Source organism: Acinonyx jubatus, chromosome C1 (assembly GCF_027475565.1).
Source record: "Acinonyx jubatus isolate Ajub_Pintada_27869175 chromosome C1, VMU_Ajub_asm_v1.0, whole genome shotgun sequence".
In the NCBI taxonomy this organism is placed as follows: Eukaryota; Metazoa; Chordata; class Mammalia; order Carnivora; family Felidae; genus Acinonyx; species Acinonyx jubatus.
The window spans coordinates 131,974,011-131,995,503 of NC_069381.1; the positions used below are offsets into that span (position 1 = coordinate 131,974,011).

A 21,493-nucleotide genomic window follows, 5' to 3' on the forward strand; every position below is an offset into this window, starting at 1 on the left:
TGTTTATCCAAAGCCACCCTTAGAAACTCAATCCTTAGATTTTCATTCCTTCATTTATCCTACTTTATTCATTAAAACGTACCCTGTAAAATCCTGTGCTTTACTTTTAAATTTTCTTTAAATTTGAGTATAGTTGACACATAATGTTGCATTAGTTTCAGGAGTACAGTATAGTGATTGACAAGTTTGTGTGTTATGCTATGATGACCACTATACCAACTGTCACGTACAATGCTATTACAATATTATTGGCTCTATTCCTTATGTTGTGCCTCTTATTCCTGTGACTTATTCATTCCATAACTGGATGCCTGGATCTCCCACTTTCCTTTATCCATTTTTCCCAGGCCACCGCTATCATTCCCTCTGGCAACCATCAATTTGTTCTCTATATTTATAGCCCTGATTCCACCTTTTGTTGTTTAGCCATTTATTTGTGCTTTGTTTTTGTTTTTTTTTTTTTAGATTCTATGTATGAGTAAAAACATGATATTTGTCTTTCTCAGTTTGACTTGTTTCACTTAGCATGATACCCTCTAGGTCCATCCATGTTGTTGCAAATGCCATGATCTCAGCCTTTTTGTGTCTGCATAATATTCCATTGCATATGTATACCACATCTTTCTTATCTATTCATCTATCAATGGACACTTAGGTTGGCTCCATATCTTGGCTATTATAAATAATGATACAGTAAATATTTGAATTAGTGTTTTTGTTTTCTTTGGGTAAATACCCAGTAGTGGAATTTTTGGATCATATGGTATTTCTATTTTTAAATTTTTGAGGAAATTCTGTACTGTTTATTACAGTGTCTGTATGAATGTACCTTCCTACCAACACTGAGTGGGGACAAGGGTTCCTTTTTCTCTACATCCTCACCAAGACTTACTACTTCTTATGTTTTTGACTTTAGCCATTCTAACAGATGTGAAGTGATATCTCATTGTGGCTTTGATTTCCATTTCCCTGATGATTAGTGATGTTGAGCATCTTTTCATGTGTCTGTTGGCCACCTATATGTCTTTTTTGGAAACAATGTTTATTTGGGTTCCGTGCCCAGTTTTTAATTGGTTTGTTTGTGGGGTTTTTTGATGTTAAGTTAAATATGTTCTTTATACATTTTGGATGCTAACCCTTTATCAAGTATGTCATTTGCAAATATCTTCTCCCATTCAATGAGTTGTATTTTTGTTGTGTTGATGGTTTCTTTTTCTATGCAAAACCTTTTTATTTTGATGTAGTTCCACTAGTTTGTTTTTGCTTTTGTTTCCCTTGCTTGAAGAGACATATCTAGGAAAATGTTGCTACAGTCGATGTCAAAGAAATTACTGCCTGTGTACTCTTCTAGGGTTCCATGGTTTCAGGTCTCACATATAGGTCTTTAATCTATTTTGAGTTTATTTTTGTCTACGATGTTAGAAAGTGGTACAATTTTATTCTTTTACATGGAGCTGTCCAATTTTCCCAGCACCATTTACTGAAGAAACTGTCCTTTCCCCATAGTATATTCTCACCTCCTTTGTCATAGATTAACTGACCATATAATTGTGGGTCTATTCCTAAGCTTTGTATCCTATTCTATTGATACATGTGTCTATTTTTGTGCCAGTATCATACTGTTTTGATTACTACAGCTTTGTAGTATATCTTAAAATCTGGAATTGTAATACCTCCAGATTTGATTGGTTTACCTAGTCAGGGTCTTTTGTAGTTCCATACAAATTTTAGTATTATTTATTCTAGAAAAACTCATGCTTCTCATAGTAGCATCCTCATAAATACCAAAGATTCATAGATTTGCTTTGTTATTTTGAAATAATTTCTGATTGGCTGTGAAAAATTAATAGCTTCAGTAATAAATAATACACAAAATAAAACCCAAACCCCATAATCTTGTCCTGGGGTATATGGAGAATGCATTTACTTTTTAAAAAAAGTTACATATAGGGGCGCCTGGGTGGCTCAGTTGGTTAAGCATCTGACTTCCACTCAGGTCATGATCTCACAGTTTGTGGGTTCAAGCCCCATGTTGGGCTCTGTGCTGAGAGCCCAGAGCCTGGAGCCTGCTTCAAATTCTGTGTCACCCTCTCTCTCTGCTCCTCCCCTGCTCTCACTCTGTCACTGTGTCTCTCAAAAATAAATAAACATTAAAAAAAGTTGTATATAATACTCTATATCTTATTCTAGTTAGATGTAGAAGTAAGATTCCCCATGTCTACATTAATGGCCAGATTTGATACATTTTAAAACCCTTCTCATCAAAGCGTTTGTTATTATATTTCTATGGAATAGTGGAGATAAGGGTTTTTTAATTCAAATTTTTATTTCAAATCTTATTGAAATAGCTTTTATTCTCAGCTAGATACATTTTTTATCACTCACATAGAAACATAAAAATGAAAGTATGAACAAAATAATTAAGAAATTTAATTAATTTAGAGTTTTTTTTAAGTTTATTTACTTTGAGCAGGGGAAGGGTAGAGAGAGAGAGAAAGAGAGAGAGAGAAAGAGAGAGAGAGAGAGAGAGGAAGAGAGAATCCCAAGTAGGCTCTCTGCTGTCAGCACAGAGGCCGACATGGGACTCAGTCCCACGAACCATGGGGTCATGACCTGAGCCCAAATCAAAAGTCAGATGCTTAACTGACTGAGCCACCCAGGTGCCCTTTAAGGATTTTTTTTTTTAATCAAAAAACATTTTTTTAATGTTTTATTTTATTTTTGAGAGAGAAACAGAGAGAGAGAGAGAGAGAGAGATGGATTGCAAGCAGGGGAGGGGCAGAGAGAGAGAGAGAGAGAGGGAGACACAGAATCTGAAGCAGGCTCCAGGCTCTGAGCTGTCAGCACAGAACCTGATGCGGGGCTCGAACTCACAAACCATGAGATCATGACCCGGGCTGAAGTCAGACGCTTAACCAACTGAAGTTGGAGCCACCCAGGCACACCTAGTTAAGGAATTTTTAAACCAACTTTCATGTAAACATCTTTATGAGGTATAACTGAAATACAGTAGTGAAAGTACTTAATACATACAATTTGATCATTTTTAATATATGCATACAATTGTTAAACCATCTCCACAATCAAGCTAGCAAACATATCTATCATCCCCAAAAGTTTCTTTGTGTTCACTATAGTCCATTTTTCCCTTCATCTCATCTTTAGGCAATCACTGATGAGCTTTCTTATTTAAATATTAGCTTCCATTTTCTAGAATATTATGTAAATGAAATAATAAGTACTCCATAGATATATATATATATATTTTAAATGTCCTGGCTTCTTTCACTCAGCTCAAAGAATTTACAATTCATCCATGTGGTCCCATGCATCAACAGTCCATTCTTTTTATTGTTGAATAATATTTCATAGTGTAGATTAACTAGAATTTGTCGATTCACCTGTATGAATCTTTTTTTTTTCTTTTGGAATAAAATATAGGCCTTTTACTTTTTCTATCCATTGTTTTTGGGGAAAATTATTAGTTTCTCTGATCTTTATTTTTCTCTTCTAGAAAAATATGAATTTAATGTTTATCTCATGGGAGTTTTGTGAGAATTGAATCACTGAGTGCATTGCCTGGCACATAGTAAATACTCTACAAATATTAACTTCCTTTCTAAGTTATCACTCAATTGCCTTATTGGTATCAATTGTAAGGTAACACTTTGCTCCTATTAAAATGTTTTCATCCTTTTTTAATCACTTTAGTGTTGACTTAGCTTGAACACTACCATGATGCTAGTAGCCCCTTTGTCTCTGTCCAACAGATATAGGAGTACCAATACAGTTAGCTCCCTAAAATATAATCATTCTTTCGGATTATACTGGGTTCGGTAACTGATGACAGTTGATTCTAATACTGGACACATGTGCCAGACTAGCTATGGGATGTCTATAGGTGAGACACAGAGACAATAATCAGGCTAGAAGGAGGTCCATTTCTACAAGCTTGGAAGCTGTGTTTGCATTGCAAATATTCTCTTTTAAATGAGATGATATGTTCATTTGAGGGGCTTGTGGAGAGGGGAGATAGAAAAGGATTATGGATTTGAGGAAGCAAATAAGCCCTCCTAGTCCACCCACTGATGTTGCCACAGTTCAGTTCTCTTCATTTTCTTTTCCAAATTATTGTTTCCTCACTGCCACTCCTTTACAATTTTCCTCCCTAATCACTTTAATCTTCCATTAAAGTAAGTATAAATAAATAAATGGTTTTGATTTTCTCTTTCTTCATATTCTTCATAAATACTATGTCCAACAGAGCTACTGAACAGCAGACACTGGCAGATGGCAGAGGACAAAGGAACTTTAATTTCCTTTCTTAGGTATTGTGAGTGGGGAAAGCGGCTAGGACTGAACACCATGCAAATAAGTCGAGGCCAACATATTAGTCAATGGGACCAGATTAGTTTGCCCAAAGCTAATTCTAGTCACTTAAATATGACCTTATCCACATAGGTTTTTGTTCACCAAAAAAGGCTGCTGATATTAGCGTGTAGTGGTGGGAAGGGGTGGGGTGGGTAAGAGATCAGTGATGTTGTGAATGAAAACAGCGTATACATTAAAGATGTTCTTTTGGCAACATCATTTCTACATAAGGAAGACTGTATCATATTGCCATTAAGAGTTCCTTAATGGACTTAGGAACTACAGAAGTATGAGTGTGCTGCCCATGAACTTTTAAGTCCTCTGACATGCATAGTAGTGTCCACATGCAGAGGCCCCAGTTGATAAAAACAATTAGAAACTAACTACCTTCTTCTTCACTATTCAGAGAGGTGGAAATGATTTGTTCCATTTCTGGACCTTAGTGATTAATAGGAATGTGCACTCCATCAAATTTTTCTTGGAAAAGATATATTTGGAATAATACAACACTTTTATATTTTATCAGGATAAAGCTATAATATGCAGAAATCTACAAATTCTGATACCTCTGTGGATACCCTGAATTCCACCCATCAAGGCACCGGAGCTGTGCAAATGAGGATCAAAAATGCCAACAGCCACCATGACAGGCTGAGCCAAAGTAAATCCATGATCCTCACCGATGTTGGGAAGGTCATTGAACCCGTAAGTCAAATACCCCAAAACCCCCATGTTTCCTGATACAGAATTCTGTTAAAAAAGCTAATTAGCTTTGTTTTATTTGTTTTCCTAATGTCTACGGGAAAACTGTTTTTGTAATGCATTTTATCTTGCCTACTTATAGTCATAATAATATCCCCAGTTGTGAGAGAAGAGCTGGGCTTAATCCAGAGTGATAAAGTGGATTTGGAGTAGACTGAAGAGCACCTTTGACTCATTTTAAGGGCCTCCACTATCATGCTTCAGTGTTATAAAAATAATGAGGTTATGCTAGCATGTGGTGTTTGTACTTCCAAATACAGTACATCACTTTGAAAAGCCAGAGGCTAAAATTAGCTAAGAATGAACTGGGGGTGGTGGGGGGGAAATCTTAAAAAAAAAAAAAGGGAAAATCTCTTCTTTAAAATCTCCCAACAATATATAATATTGGAATTATGATTTGATTTGGAATGAGCCTAAATGATTGAAATGGTGTGGCGATTGAAGGTTTGGAGAGGAAGCCATTTTGTCTCGATAATGTGTCATTAGGAAGATTTGAAATAAAATAGTTAGAGATGAACTCTACTGCCAATTGTGTCCCTGCCCCTGCACGCATCCTGAGCCACTAAACACACTGATTGCGATGAGTCTCCTCTGGTTAATTTTCTTCCATAATGGTGGTAACTTGCAGCTGAGGCCATAGGATGTTACAAAATTATTTATGCAATGTTAGCCACTCTTTTGGACCCCAGATCTATTTTGTTTCTCACAGTGAGAGCAAGAGCGGGAAATAGGTTAGCTGGGGAAGGGCTGTGAGTCCCAGTCACTTTGCAGAAACATGTGAGCTATTAATTGAGTGTTCTGTTAATATCGTAGGGGCCTATGAAATATTCAGCGCCCTAACTGAGTTATTAAATGGGATAAACTTGCTAAGTGGCATGTTACTGATTATATTTATTCTCTGTTTTCACTCGAATTTCAAGTGTGAAATTAACCCACAACCATCTCAGGAGCCAGGATTTTAATCATTCTTTCTTCAGGTATTATAGACAAATTTAGTGTGAGGGAAGCCAGTGATTCTATTTTGGGAGTGGGAGATACATCCTGAGATAAGGTACTGAGAGATGCGTTTCTCTTTATTGACTTTCTCATTTAAAAGGATTGTCTGCTGGGAGGCACAACGCTGCTGGTGTTTAAACCAGCTAAAATGTTCCTCAACTATGAACTTGAGACATGGTTAGAGTAAATTATTGGAATCTCTACAATGTATTGTCAGTAAGAACTGTACCTTTGAAAAAGTTTAAAAGTTAAGTATATTTAATGATGCCTAACATATTTTATTGGCTGTGTTTAACAAAAGGCACTATGCCACAGTTGTTTTTGACAAGCATGAAAACATCACAGCATGAGACTGCAAAAGGAATTATGGAGAGAAATTACAAGTGATCCATCTCTCAATGAATTATCCACCTCAATAGCCCGCAGAACTCAGCTACCAATTAACACCTACTTTATTACATGTTGGGATGTACTTAATAACTTTCATGTGTTTATGCACTATTACCTTGACTGATGCCTCTTGTACAATTAGGCATAATTGGCATATCAATATGCAAAAGTTAAAAGGATTAACCCTCTTAAAACTAATGAGCATTTCTGTATCCAGCTGCTAAATGAGACAAAATTAGCATTTTTCACTTTTGGGCAGGATTTTATCATGCAGTTTCTCATTGTTGATATTACCTTGTTACATAACTTTAGTTTGGGGGGTTATATGCTGGACTGCTAGAGAAGAGTTTTCCAAAGTTAAATTAGCTATAATTATCCCAGCTTTTGTTTCCGCATTCTTAGCCTGGGCAATATGTATTCCTCGATAAGGAACAAAAATAAAAGTTACTTTTGGTTATGTGTGCTCAGTGCATAATTATATAAAAGGGGTATTTTAGTGAGGATATGTCATTTCACCGAGAAAACTTGGCGCAGAGATACTGTATTGAAAGCTTGCCATGGCACTAATTTTCTTTCTGTCTCGGTTCTTTTCATCTCTTTTTTCCATGCACAATTTTCTGAGTAGATACTGACAGAATGTAAAGTATTTTGGCATATTTATTCAAACAAGCCTGTTAAAGATATCTGCTGAAGCTAAACTAAGAACTTGATTTTTCAGAAGTTGGAGGTTGGGGTGAGGTCAAGGGGGGCAGATCTTGAACTTCGGAGAGGTGGGAGGAGATATATTCTAAAAACGTGTGCACATGTCACATGCAGCATGGTTTGTTGTAACAGAGACACATATGTTTAATCTGCACAGAAAAAAATTAGGACTACTTTAGAGTAGTCCTATGTATGTTATGCTCCCTGTTTCATATATATGGCACATCTATACTACATGTTCCCTGGCATAACAATTATGCAAATCTAATAGGGACTTATTGGAGTATATAACACGAGAATCTGATGTTACATTCATAACGATTTAACTTATTACAGAAAGTGATGAAAAGATTCTAGGGTCAAATCAATTATATAATTTTGTCATTAATTCGTAAAATCCTCTTTTTTCATTGTGTTCAATTAAAAATATGTTTAATATGACTGTGAACTCAGAACACCACATAAAATTCTCCCATATACGTCATAAGAGCCTAGCTTCTTGGTATCCTAAGCAGAAGAACAGTTTGAAATGCCAATATAAACATTTATTTGACCTCGTGCTATGCAAACACAGGTGATTTACTTATTAAGTTAAAGTTTTCATTACCTAAGTGCTGCAGGGAAGCATTTCCATAAAACAGGCATTAATCCTCCATTAGTACTTCATTGGCGGTGTGCATCATTTTCTTTAAAGACCGAAGAATCATTTTTATGTAGTTGGTAAGATCAGTGCCTTTTCAAGGTTTAAAGAGGCCACTCTGCTACCTGGGAAATGTTGGAGAGGTGGGAAGTTTGGACACGGGAGGACGTGGTTAGCAGAAAATTGCCTCTCTGTAAGAGAGATCTGGAGACCTCCACTTGGTGGGGAAGGAACGCTCCTTGGTCTCAGTGATTTGTTGTCTCATTCTGATCACCGGAGTGAGACCTCTTAAAGGTGGACTGCTTATTTACTCGAATGTGCTAAACACAGAAGCAGACGGCTTAGTGAGCGTAAATGGGGGGCAAGTGAAGTGTGCCTCTTTAAGGGCTGAAAGGCTAATGTGCAATCCAGCAAATAGCTAATGCAAAAGGTTTAATGTGGCTTTGCTGTTATTTATAAGAGGGAAGCTCCAGCGTACTAGACAGTTTAGAATAGATATTAATGAAGAGTTTAAATAGCCCAAATCAAGAAAATTGCAGACATAGGATTTGCAGACAGGAGCAGTTTCGGCATTTAATGCTGGTGTCTTAAGCAGCAACATATATGAATATTCACCATTTCCATCCTGTAAACTCCACGCAAATGCAATACTTTATTCATGGCCATCATGGACAGGGAGATATCTTTTTATTAGTGCTAGGATGAGGACTTAAGTCGAGCCCTTCCTAAACGCTAACTCACAAGACTCCTTTTGCTTCCATTAACAGACTGTGCTTGTTCATTTTTCTTTTTTAATATATTATAAAGAAAAAGAGGAAACAATTTTCTTTTGTTTCTTACTTCTGTGATTATAGGATACTTGCCAAAGTTGTGGCTAGCCAAAAAGGCAGACATAAAAATTGCTACTAAAAATATAAGCCTTCTGTTTCGCAGAGTTTTTGAGAAATATTATGAGACTGTAGGACTTGTCCGTGTTTACTTCAAATCAAGCTTATAGTTAGGTTTGAGGCTTTGTTTGTATAAATTGTCCTGAAGTGGATCCTGATATTTAATTAAAATGACACTAAATCACATTGAATTGATAAGACTTGGCATCTCAAACAAAGGTAATTGCCCGTATTGGTTTTCTGCAAAAATAGCGCTGCTTGGAAAATGTGCAGCCAACACAGACTGTCAACTCCATTTATAGATCAATATGTGAAAACCATTGATCAGGCAGGCATGTATAACAGTAACACTTTGCATTTATTTGTTGTTTTTATACCACATTAAGGCTTACAGGATTATAGGCTTCCTAAATATTTTGACTTCCTCATAAATATATGATCTGTTGCATGTTAATTAAATGAGAGTCTGCAGCCATTTCTAAAATTGTTTTTAGTTTGATGATTTCCTTTTATTGCTGTGGATCGTATGATCTGAAAATGGATTAGTTTCCTTCTGCATAAAGATTATTAAAGCTTATTTTAATGTGTTCTATTTAGTGTAAGATGTGGCTGCCTTTTTGCTTTGAAAAATATAGATACAGACAATTATTTTCTCTTAGCGAGTGGCTGATCTTTTTTTATTAACTGAACATTCTCAGTGCTCAGGGTAGAATTATTTCCTGACATATTTTGCACACTCTGTAGATAACGGGTCTTCTTGATTTCTCCTGATAGAATTTTTTTTCTTTTCTTTTTATCTAGGCCTATAGTACAGGCATCTGATCAAACGTTACGTGGAAAATAAACTGATCATCTCAATTAAATTCTAGACACACACAAATATAATTTGAATTCTATTTTTCTCATTCGAGAACAAGCCTTATGAACTGTTCTTGTACACTGCATTCTGCAGTTAAATCTTTCTTATCTCATCAATGTAAGGACAGTGTTTTGTTCCTAATCTTTATTGGACTATTGTGGATGACATTTGTAAGCCATTTTGGTTTATAAGGGAAAGCTAGAGGACAGTGGAGTGAGACTCTCCATAGATTCAAGCCTCAGATATGACTACGCAATAATGTGTCTTCCACTGCAATTTTCTTTGCCACAGAGAGGTCAATTTTGTTGAGAAATCTTTTTATATCCTCTATATACATTAGGAGTGCTGCTTTCGAGACAATACTTGGCTTTGTATACAATATTAAAGCAGCAATAAAAGAAACAAGATTTCAGAAATAGAAAAAAAAAATCATGAGATCCAAGGGTTACCTAAGGTAACTACTGTGCTGTACAACAGACTCAAAAGTTTATTAGCCAGAATTTTGACTTTTACATAATATGCCCTGGGGTGGGATGGTGGAGAATCCAAAACCACCAGAGATTTCTTTCCTTGTCCTTGCTATCCCATGTCATCTCCTGAAGTGAGCATTTTTAACTCTCGTTTCCAGGCACAGACTGGACGTGCCAAAGGTTCAGAAAGTTTACAATGACAGCGTAGAGTCCGTGCTTCAAAGAATGAGCAGAGGCTCTTGAATTCACGTCCATGGCTGCCTCGTTTTCATTTTAACTTGAGCATAGCTAAATTTGTTTATAATCTCCTACTGATTGAACATGGCGCTGAATGTACATGAGATACATTTTTTTAAAAGTTAGTCCTCTGATTACTAATTTGAATCCAAAACTCTAACCTTGTTAGCATCTGGACTTATTTCCATAATAACAACCCCTTCAGAACCTACAAAGTAATGAATAATTGACAACAAATGAAATGTTTTGATAGTTGTCGGCACAAAGCATGTTTAATGTTTTGTGTTGCTTCCTAGCTAATTATGTAGATGACACATTTGTCAGACCTTGACTGCCATTAGAAACGTGTTTCCAGAGGGGAGAAAAACAGGCTATTCATAGAGTAATTAACTAGAATGCTCAATGACCTGTGAGAGATTCAAATCGCTGCCAGTTCAGACATTGTTTTGTTACAGAAGCAGAGGGGTAATTAAAATTCCAAATTACAGTCCTATGATGGAGCATTTGTTTGTTGACAGTATACTCTTACTCTAGTTTGTTAATTCTTTTTTAAATTGCTTCTAATCCATTTTATAGCTTTAGGAGTTCCGTCTTTGAATTTACTGACAACTAATATTATGGTAAATTGTACTTCAATGGAGTACTGCGGTGCCTCACAGTTTCAAGGGAGCACAAGGTGGGTGGGATAAAACAGCTCCTTCCCTAAACTGACATATCAGGTGCTATCAGTAGGAATGCCACTAACGTGGAACATGTTGTTAAATACTGCATTTCCATTTCTGCATTAGGGGTAATGTCCTAGCAGAAAATGCAGAGATAAACAGGAAGCAATGGTGAACACCTAAAAGAGAGAAAGAAACCTAATCTCTCAACACAAAATGATTGATTAAGGGGTTCTGTTACCGAGGAAGAGAGAGGAACTGGGGCTGAGGATGATTTGGGGAAAGGTGTTGAGTTTAATGCAGGAAACACAACAGTCTGAGGAAAGCTCTCATAGATCACTTGAAAAGGAGGGTGTATTTTACAAAAGTACCCTTCCATCTCAGCTCAGTAACAAAGCTCAGGATAAGAGGTATTACCCGTGAATTTTTTTCAAGGAATTATTGGCATAGTTTACAAATCCAGAAGGCTAACATAGTCTAAAAGATTCAGCTCAAGTGAAATATTTATTTAGGTTGCTGAAAGTGAGAATATAGTTTTATTAAAAAGATCTGACAGAAGTCACATGGTGTTTGATGCAGGCGAGCTGACAGAGGCATCCAGTGAGCGTTGATTATCCCGAAGTCACTGTCAGCTAGGATTGATTTTCACTTTCTCCGTTTATGTAACGGTTCCTGTAATACAGCTGACCCCGAATCACGTTACCTTGTCATTTCTCTGCATGGATCAAGAAGAGATGAGCTGAAAATAGCTAGACACTGACCTTGAACTTGCCAGAAAAGTGAGAAGTGACAGTGGGGTTTTTCTGTAGTTCATGTACAAAGATTAAGGCAAACTGTTCCTCTGTTGAGTTCACTGTAGCAGCACAAGGGGGCAGAGCAGTACTAGAGATTACAGGTAAAACAGCTTCTGCAGCAGCATGGAAAGGCTCTGAAATACTAAGTTAGAGCCAGAGGTCTCATTTTTACATCTTAGTGTAGACATAAAGGAGAATTACTGATGAATCAAAATCTCGGGTCCCCTGATGTTCATAATCAGTAATCTGAAAGTGTACATTCTAATTAAAAAAAGGTTACCTAATACTCTGTGTGGCAGCAACTATGCTTTTCACTAAATTATTTGCAGCACCTCTTATTTAATTCATATTATACTCTTCACTCTTAAAATAACTTTAGTTATTATTGGAACTATAGTCAACATTATCAGGAGAGTTTTATGGCAAATTCCTAAAGTGATATGTGTCATTTTAGGTATAAAGGAATCAGAAGATGGGAAACAGTCTTTTTATACTTATTAAGTATCAAAACCCCAAGATTAATATTGGACAGTGTTATATAGGAATGTGCAGCCACAAAGAGGTAACATGCAAACTGGAAAATGATGTTTGTCATGTGATTTACACTCATCTCTACTTTGTAAAATTTCCCATTTTATCATCTGCCTTGGTTTTCAAAAATGCTCTTTAATAGATCATCATTATAACCTTGGCTAATCTAAAACACCGTATGTTGGACATTGTCCTTTGCTTGCTAGCACTTAGTCAAGCTAAATCGTTGTTGCACTGATGCTGAATGTTTCTCATAAATGACACCCAGAGAAACAGAGAACTGAAGCAGGTTGAGAAACAGAAGAAGAACAAACACTGACTTGATTATCTCCTAGGTTGTAAATGCCATACGTAATGGCAAAATAGCATCTTTGCATGTGTGATGATGCCACAATGACATTGTAAACCTCCACAGCAACAAGATCCATTCTTGCATATAATGGATACTTTCTGTGTGTGTGTGTGTGTGTGTACATACACACACAGACACACATATATATACACACACACACATATACATCTATTATGCATATACGTGTATATATACATCTATCTCTAAAGGTATAGATATACAGAGAGATGTATAAAATATTTATATATTTAAGCTTATTTTTGTATTCTGGGAAAAATAACTGCATGCATACATTTACAAGTTGAAATATCAAATTGCTTCAATACTCCTGTAAATTTAACTCAGGACACACTGACAATATGAAAATCTGAAATAAGTAGAATTCCAATATGTTTCAAGGATGGAATAAAGAGAACATTCTGTTGCCAAGAATAAGGTTGAAAATATTCAGAATACCTGTGTCATCACAGAAGTCTATAAAACCTCATTTTTTTGCCTCACAGAGAAGAAAATAGCCTTGTGTTTCAAGCATAAATGATCCAACTTGGAAAGTTTTGGGGTGTGTGTGTGTGTGTGTGTGTGCGCGCGCGCGTGTGTGTGTGTGTGTAGGAGCGGAGGTGGGAGAGAGGTATATGGTGGATTTACAGTTATGATTTGGGTATGTCTAAAACCGACATCTTTGAAGGCAATCCTGAAGCCCACTGCATTCCTTTGGAGTCCCTTGCATTCCTGCCTCCCAGAGTATGCAGAAGACCCCCTGTGTGCCTTCTCTCAGGTGGTGGGACACCCATCCCTAAATGGTTCATTAGCTTCTGCTTCTGAGGTCAAGGCAGATATAAAGGTGTTGGCTGCTAAAATACTTCCCCCAGAGTTGCTTCCCCCACCCCCTTCAGTGTGTAAGGCTTCTAATAAGGGACTCCAGTCCCCGATGTGTTCAGATTAGGTTTATTGTTACCATCTGGTTAATTACCCTCTCAGGTTTGTGTTGAGAGGCATGAAAGTATTTTATCCAGCCTTTGAATCCCTGTGTTCCTAAAGAGATGTGGGTAAAGTACATGTCAGTTTTCAAAGAGCATATTAAAAACTGATAAGCAGAACCATCTCCAAACAATACCATATAAGGAAAATGCATTACTTTTTACATGAATGCGTGTTACAAGTGATTAGCAAATGTATGGTGATGTGGCACCCTCTCCCAGCAATGATGCCTTCTTCTTTACATGTAATCTCATATGCTTCTCCTTTGAGGTGATGGATTTTTATGATTCCCATTCACTTCCAATGGACTGGCAATAGGTCTATTGGGGAAGAGATAGGGTTTGAGCTGTAACAGGATGTATGTTTGTCATTTGTCAAACCAGTTTAAGGATATACAAAAGTGAAAGAGAAATCATATACTAAAAAGGTGAGAATACATTCTTCGGGGAAAGGTGGGGAAAAAAACCCAGGAAATTCAGAGTTATTTTATTCTTTTTCCTCTTCCTGTTATTACTACTACTACTACTACTACTACTACTACTACTACTACTACTACATTCTACATTTTTTCCCTAGAGAAGCATCAGCATGTAGTTACTATGATATGGTACATTTTCCACATTCAAGTGCCTTTGATAACTAGAATTACACCGGCTAACCCTCTCAACCCAATTGTGTTCCAATTATTTTAGATACCAGCATTTGGGTGAAAACAAAATAATAGCAGAAAATGAAACATAACCAAATTCAAGTGTTTAAATATCAAATGGTCTGATTCTGAAAACCAAAGGGAAATAGATCAGATGGTTTTACTTCCTAAGTCAAACAAGAAACCAAATGATTTATCCCTTAGGAAGTGATTTCAATAACCGAACATTTCCCCTAAGATTCCAAGGTGATATTAGATTAAGAATGTGTTTGAAAGCGTTCACAAATGGTAGTCTTGTTTTTGTGTGAGTGCCCTTCCACAATACCAAAGACATAAACAACCAGCAGACTGTGTTCTTTCTATTCCTTCATGAAGAAATCAGTGCTATTCTGGCCTCATGATTTCATCTTATTTCTGTGGAAGAAGAGGAATAGTGATGACACTAACTTTCCTCCATGACTTTCAGTCACCTGACTTGCTTTCTTTCCCACAGGGTAAAAGGAAGCTGTAGTTTTAGTATTTCCAATGAGAAGGGACATGTGTCTCCTTGCATTGAATTGTCTTAGATCATATCATGTAGCACAAAGTGACCCAATATAGGAAGACAGGAAAACAAAGTGACAGTTTTGTTTGCTCAAATATAAACACCATCGTCAAAACATAGGGGCAAATTCTGGAGGCCCACAGCCAGATTGAAGGAATTAAATAGCAAGAATGATATTCTGTGCTTAAATAAAATGTATTCAAGGCATAGTCTATAATCAGCAGTGAAAAGATAACGAACAAATGAGCTTAGCTCAGGTTAGCCAAACTGACTGCAACTACTACTCTTTTTAAAATCCATGATAAAGTGAATTGGCTGATGCTTGATAATACATCACCCACTGTGGTCTTACCTATTGATCATAGCCTGACAATGGGTAACCTTTCATGGCAACTTCCTCTTTTACCATGAATTATTGACAGTGTTAATGCCAATAACACATGATCAAATAGACAGGAAAGAAGTTTACATTCCTGGATGTGCTATCCTTAACCTCCATGCTTTTAATATCATAGTTTAAAAAAAAAAGGAAAAAGGAAAAGAAAGAAGACATTTTCTTTCTTGTCTTGAAAATACCGATGAATTAGCTTTTACTTTCACACAGAGTATTAGTGTGACATCCTTATAATTCTCATCTATAACACATTTTGGAGAATAAAGTCAAAATTTTAAGGGAATATTATAATTGTCATTTTTACACCAGTGTCCTCTACCTTGTATAACAAAAATCCTAGGGATAATGTTGTATCCTAAGGTCCCTGAATTAATAATTTCCTGCTCACTGAGTCGCCATCCTCCCCATCCTCCCAACCCTGCCTTTAAAAGTCCCTCAAGTAGGAAGTGAGCAAGCAGGTCAACTACTTTCATTCATTAATTCGTTCATTCATTAGTCCTTTCCTTTATTCATCTGACAGCAATTTATTGGTACCTCCTATATGTCAGAGACTGCTTTGCATGCTGGGGATACAAAACAGAGTCTCCGTGTCTTGGAGGTTATATTCAAGTGAGATATGGTCTTTTCCTGGGTAACCTCGGCTGAGCCCACTGGCCTCCTCATTTTGTCCCCGCAGCACCACCTCACCCTTAACACTAGTGTCAGCATCATACACATTACATTTTGTCGCAAAGATTGTACACAGGATTTAAAACATGGCCTGTGACATTAGAGACCTTCATTATCACTTCCAGGGGATCTATTCCTGTGGATTGTAACTCTCAAATGAGATGTCTTTTAAAATTTTGATTTAATTTAAATTCCCACCTGATTCCCACTCCCACCTGATTCTAACCTACTTTGCACTCTATTTTTGCACATGTTGACTGATTTGCTGTGTCTCATCTCCTTTGACATATATGAGTCATTAAGGTACTTTCTTTGGTAACAAGTCAAGGTGCAAGTATTTTTATCTGGTTAAATTGATAATACCTCTTTTATTTATTCTTTGTCCTTACTCCCCCTTCCATGTCTTAATGAATTTTAATGATAAACTTTTTATTTGAGTCAAAGTAATAATTCTTATGAATAAAAATTAAAATGTTAGTATGTTTACTTGACATCTATGACTGTTTATGCTTTCAACATGAAAATTGAACACATACCCAATTTAGGCTTTTATAGAACTTTCAAAATGTTCACCATGTTTTTGACTTTTAAAAAGATTTTATTGTGATCTTTGCTGTTGGGTTCTGGCTGAACATTTTCCTCCAAGTAGCCATGATGTGTGGAATTTTGCGGGGTTACTCATGGAAGGAATGATCTAATTTACAAACCTACTTAAGCAGTCCATCATTAGTTCTGTTCTTGTCTATGAGGTGTTTGCCATTATAGCTCTTAAAACTCATTGCCAGACATGACACGACTGTGTACTTGTACTGAAACAAAGGTTGATAATGCTAACCATGAAACAAAGATTGGAGAACATAGGCTCTGTTGAAATATGAATTATTTTGAGGCTTACTTCATTTGGAAGAAAGAGAAAGAAAGAAAGGAAAGAAAGAAAGAAAGAAAGAAAGAAAGAAAGAAAGAAAGAAAGAAAGAAAGAAAGAAAGAAAGAAAAGGAAAAGAAAGAGAAAGAGAGAAAGGAGGGAGGGAAGGAAGGAAGGAAGGAAGGAAAGTAGGAAGAAATGCTTTGAAGAGTAATTTCTTCAAACTAGGGACAAATACAGTGACATCCATGTAGTGAAATGAACTCATCAGTTAACCAGCTTAAAGATTTAGCTTCCCTAAAACAAGATGATTCTTAGATATTTCTGATTATTTGCTCATTCACAAAATAGGCTCTATTAGACCTCACAATTCCTTATTTCTCATATGTAGTTTAAGTAGATAGCGGTCTTGCTGTGAGAATGAGAGAGGAAACCCAGATTAAATTCTGGATGCCTTGAAGAGAACAGTTTTGCACCTTTTGACTATGACGCTGAGCTTTTCTCCACTCATACTGCCCTCTCTATATCTGAGTTCCTCATCTCCTGCCTGACTGCTTAGCTAAAACCAGTCTCAGAAGATCCATGCTTTCCAAGGTCACCCACATGTCCCTAGAACTCTGATAGCTTCCTTTCACCTATGCTTCAAGGACCTGCTTAAGGACAATATTGACTTCATATATATTATTTACATTCTGTAGTAAGGCTATCGGGTTGAATGCAGGTGTTAACAAACAAGCAGCTGACCGAATTTTGCCCACAGGCAGTTTATTTTGTTTGGCTAGGATGATTTAAAAATTTTTGAATTTAAAAGCCTTTTGTTAGAGTTGTGTCTTCACTAATTTATGTTACCTGCTTGGGCCTGAATGCTTGCTTGGCATTTCAATTTGCAATCTTAAAGTTATTTCATTGATTGGCCTATTCAGGAGTGAGAGCATACTGAGGCAAGTCAGAAGATGACAATTGCTAGTTATAAATTTGGAAATTCAGAAGATGACAATTGTTAGTCATACATTTGGAAATGTAGTCCCTACCACATTTCACTGACAGTGTAAAAACATTCTGTTATATAGCTAAATATGAATTTTCTTATTCAGATTTTCTCATTTGGGTTTAATTTCAATTTTAGACACTTACATTATTATAAATTAACAAACATCTTGCTGCCTTTTATACAACACTAAAAAATAACTGTGATTATCTATGGAAATGGCGTTCTCTTGTCACCAAGTTATAAATATTCTGTTTATTCTGGGTTATCTATGATTTAACTTTTGTGGGTTTTGTTAAATAGTTCTGAAAACTTGATGAAAAGCTACTTTGTATTTAAGTGAAGCAGTGCACTTCTAAATCTTATAAAAAAAAAAAGAATCATACCAGGACTTTAAAAATGAGAAATGATGCTATTTAACAGTTCACAATATTATGCAAAATTTAAATCAACTTAGATTTGACTAGTCATCTTATTACTTACCATTTACTTTACATTCCTACTAATTAAACTTAATTTGAAGGCTTTTAAACTTTGTTAGAATTTGTATTTCTTTTTCAGTGGACATGTGACATCCCATAAGAAATGAAACACACATAAAAATGAGTTCCACAGTCTCAACTCTGCTCCCTATAGCCAAACATTCTTTTTTCTGAAGCCTCCACTTTACCAACTCAGAAGCTGTGTGCTTTTATGGAGAGAGATTAGGTTCACATGAGGAAGGAAAAATACCTTTGAAAGAAAGATCAAAGAGCTCTCAGAGATCTCTAGATTTGCATGTTGCATCCTTAATTCGACCTAAAGACCTGTTTTATTTGGCCCACATAGTGTTTTTACCTTCTTTCTTTTTAATTGAGGTGAAATGTGAACATTGTGAACTTCTGCATAAAAATTTGTATGTGTGACATCTCTCAAAAAATCAGGAATTCTGGCATTACTAGGCTGGTTTCCCAAAGGGCAGGCAATAACAGCAGAAAGTGAGTAGCTGTTGATGCATCTAGATGGGACAGGTGCCCCCTAGTTCGCAGTAGTTGAACTAGAATCCTCTCACTGGGCCATGTCACATAGCTGACATCTGAAGGGGCGATGCCAGCTGCAGCATATGCATTCCAGCCTTCTTTACTTGCCTGCGAAGGACAAAAAGAAGCTGAGTTGTCACTCAGATAACTGTAAACTCATGTCTCCTTTGAGTGTAACTTTCCAAGTTGCCTCTTCGAGATGGGAATAAGGTTCTGAAATAGGAAGAAATGGGCTCTTTCATATATCCAGGTGGTTATTTACAGAAACAAAACTTTGGAAAACTTTATCCTTTGCTGATTTCCAGAGACACTAATTAGTGCCCCTGTGGCACACATATCTCCCACGACAAATCAAAGACTCTGTCATGGGGAAATGTGGCAAGTTTCTGTTCCTGAAGTGGCCCCTCCAGGTTCAATCAGAGCTGTCAGTGGCAAGCATCATAAAGAGGTTGTAATGCCCCCGTTGGTTAGTTATGAGTTTGGTCCATGTTCAGTATTTTGACCAGTAACATTTGACTCTAGCCAGGATTAGAATTATTTTTTAGGTAATGTAAGCCAGGCATGAACCATGCTCTCGAGTAAATCTACACGATGGTTACCTTTGAAGTGCTTTGCCACCCTATGGCAGCAAATAGGAGTCTGATTGTGAACATGAAGTAATGCTGGGCAGACCTCGAAGACTATCCTGACTCTGCCTCTTCCTGACTATGTTACTTTGGGAAAATTTCTTTTTGGACATTCTTATACATATGTTCAAATGAAGAAAACAGCACCAGTTACCTATAGAGTAACAAAGATGAAAGGAAATAACATTTATAAAGTGCTAGGAATGATCCCTGGGCACAAAGGAAGTATTCAAAAATTGTAGAAAATCGCTGTTATATTTATGTTCCTCATTTGTATGAAGTCATTTTAGCAGGTCTGGTATTGTAGCTTTGGGCTACTCTGTGCCTCTCTGCCACTGGATCATCATCTTTCAGTAAACAAGCTCTGAGTACTCACCTGTATTCTGAACCATTTTGATTCAAGCTAGGGCTCTTCTTACTCAACCTATTCTTGATTTATTGCAGCTTCTGATTCTTAGGCAAATCTTCTCTGGTATCTGATACTGTTTGCATAATAATCCCTGCTGGGGTCCATCCTCAGCTATGACTCTAGTTAGCTCTTACATTACAATAATACCAATGGTACAAGTTACATTGCAATAATACCAATGTTTATCATCTGGGAGCATCTATTATGTAGTCGACACAGTGCTACATGCTGTAACAATGAAGATTGGATTAAACCTCATACCAACAAATAAATGATGAAACTGAGATGTGATTCCAAAAACACCAGATACCAAAGCACAACCTTTGGTCATTCTGAGGCACAGTCTGTATAGATCCTAAGCCCTGAAATCCTCCCCTGTTGTAGACCCCATATTGAGATTCTGGTATATTCAGCCTGGCCCAGAGAACAAGTGGGAATCAGATGTACATTCTCTTTTATGCCAATTAAAGTTCTACTCAGCTTTGAAAAGCCAATTAAGTCTCAGTCTCCTACCCCATGTTTTATCCGGCTGGCCTTTCCCTCATCCAAAATCATATAGCAATTATTCATTTGCTTAATTATGTAATTATTTGCTATGCACAGCTTAGTGTATTTCTTTGTAATTTACTTTGAAAACTTACTAACCTTTATTACTATTGTTCAACTTTTTATATTTTTATATTGTATGTCCCCAGTAAAGTGAAAAGTCCTTAAAATCAGACATTGCATCTAACCTCAAAAGAACCTGGTGGAAAATAAGCCATATAAGCCATATATGTATATATAGTTTAAAATATTATGTGATTAATAGCATCTAATGATATATTTTCTAATTTCTGAGCAGAACATCTTTGAAGACACAGAAGGGGCAAAAACACAAGAGTAAGAAAAAAGTAAAATCTAGGGATATCAAAAGTATAAGAATAAAGGGATGGAATTGAGGGGAGGAAACCGTATTAGTCCATCTATGCTTTGTCTCAGGATCAATGAAGTCACCATTGCATCCATTAAGGATCAAAAAGATGGCTCATGTCTTCAACTGCCTGTCTTATAATGCAGAGATTATGGCGTGTGTGCCAACCAAAAATTAAGCAAGAATTCCTCTCCTGCACAGCTGTTGTTTTCTGAAACGGCCAAAATTCTATTGCTCTTTATCCTTCTCCATCATATTAGAACCACACAGAAGCGAAAACTCCCAGAAAACGACACAGTAGGGATAGTAGGGGACTGGCTATAGGATAAGGCCCCCTGGGAATTACAGTAACCACAAGTATACTGTGAAAGATGGAGCTGGAGTTACCACCAGGAGCACCAGTAGAAGAGCAGTCTGGGCACTTAGTTTTATATACATAAATCGAATTAGTCCATTGCACCAGAGAATAAGACAAGGAAAGCTGGAGATGATCCCACCTGTATTTAGCAAAACCAATTAAGTAGTTGGTTGACTGAAAACCTGATGGAGAATGGTGGCTATCAAACTGCTCTCAAGCTGAATCTAACTCCAAGAAAAGAATTCAGCCACCCCTCTGGATAATGAATTCAGTTGAGAAATTGTCACGTGAACTTTTGTAACCAATGGAGATTGTATTTGGCCCCATGTAACAAAAAAGTGGGCATATAAGTAAGTAAATGGGTACATAAATAATGGGATTACTTTTTTGTGTAACAATAATCCAGAATGAGTAACTCCCCAACAGCTGT

General features: G+C 36.7%; 1 protein-coding gene across 1 annotated transcript in view; it reads left to right on the forward strand.

The window, feature by feature from the left end:
* Window positions 1–21,493, forward strand: part of ARHGAP15 (Rho GTPase activating protein 15) — a 609,886-nt gene that overhangs the window by 23,485 nt on the left and 564,908 nt on the right. Inside the window, exon 2 of the mRNA XM_015062996.3 lies at window positions 4,898–5,076. Within this exon, the coding sequence (XP_014918482.2) occupies window positions 4,912–5,076 (165 nt within the window). The 5' untranslated portion in view covers window positions 4,898–4,911. The remainder of the gene's footprint in view (window positions 1–4,897; window positions 5,077–21,493) is intronic.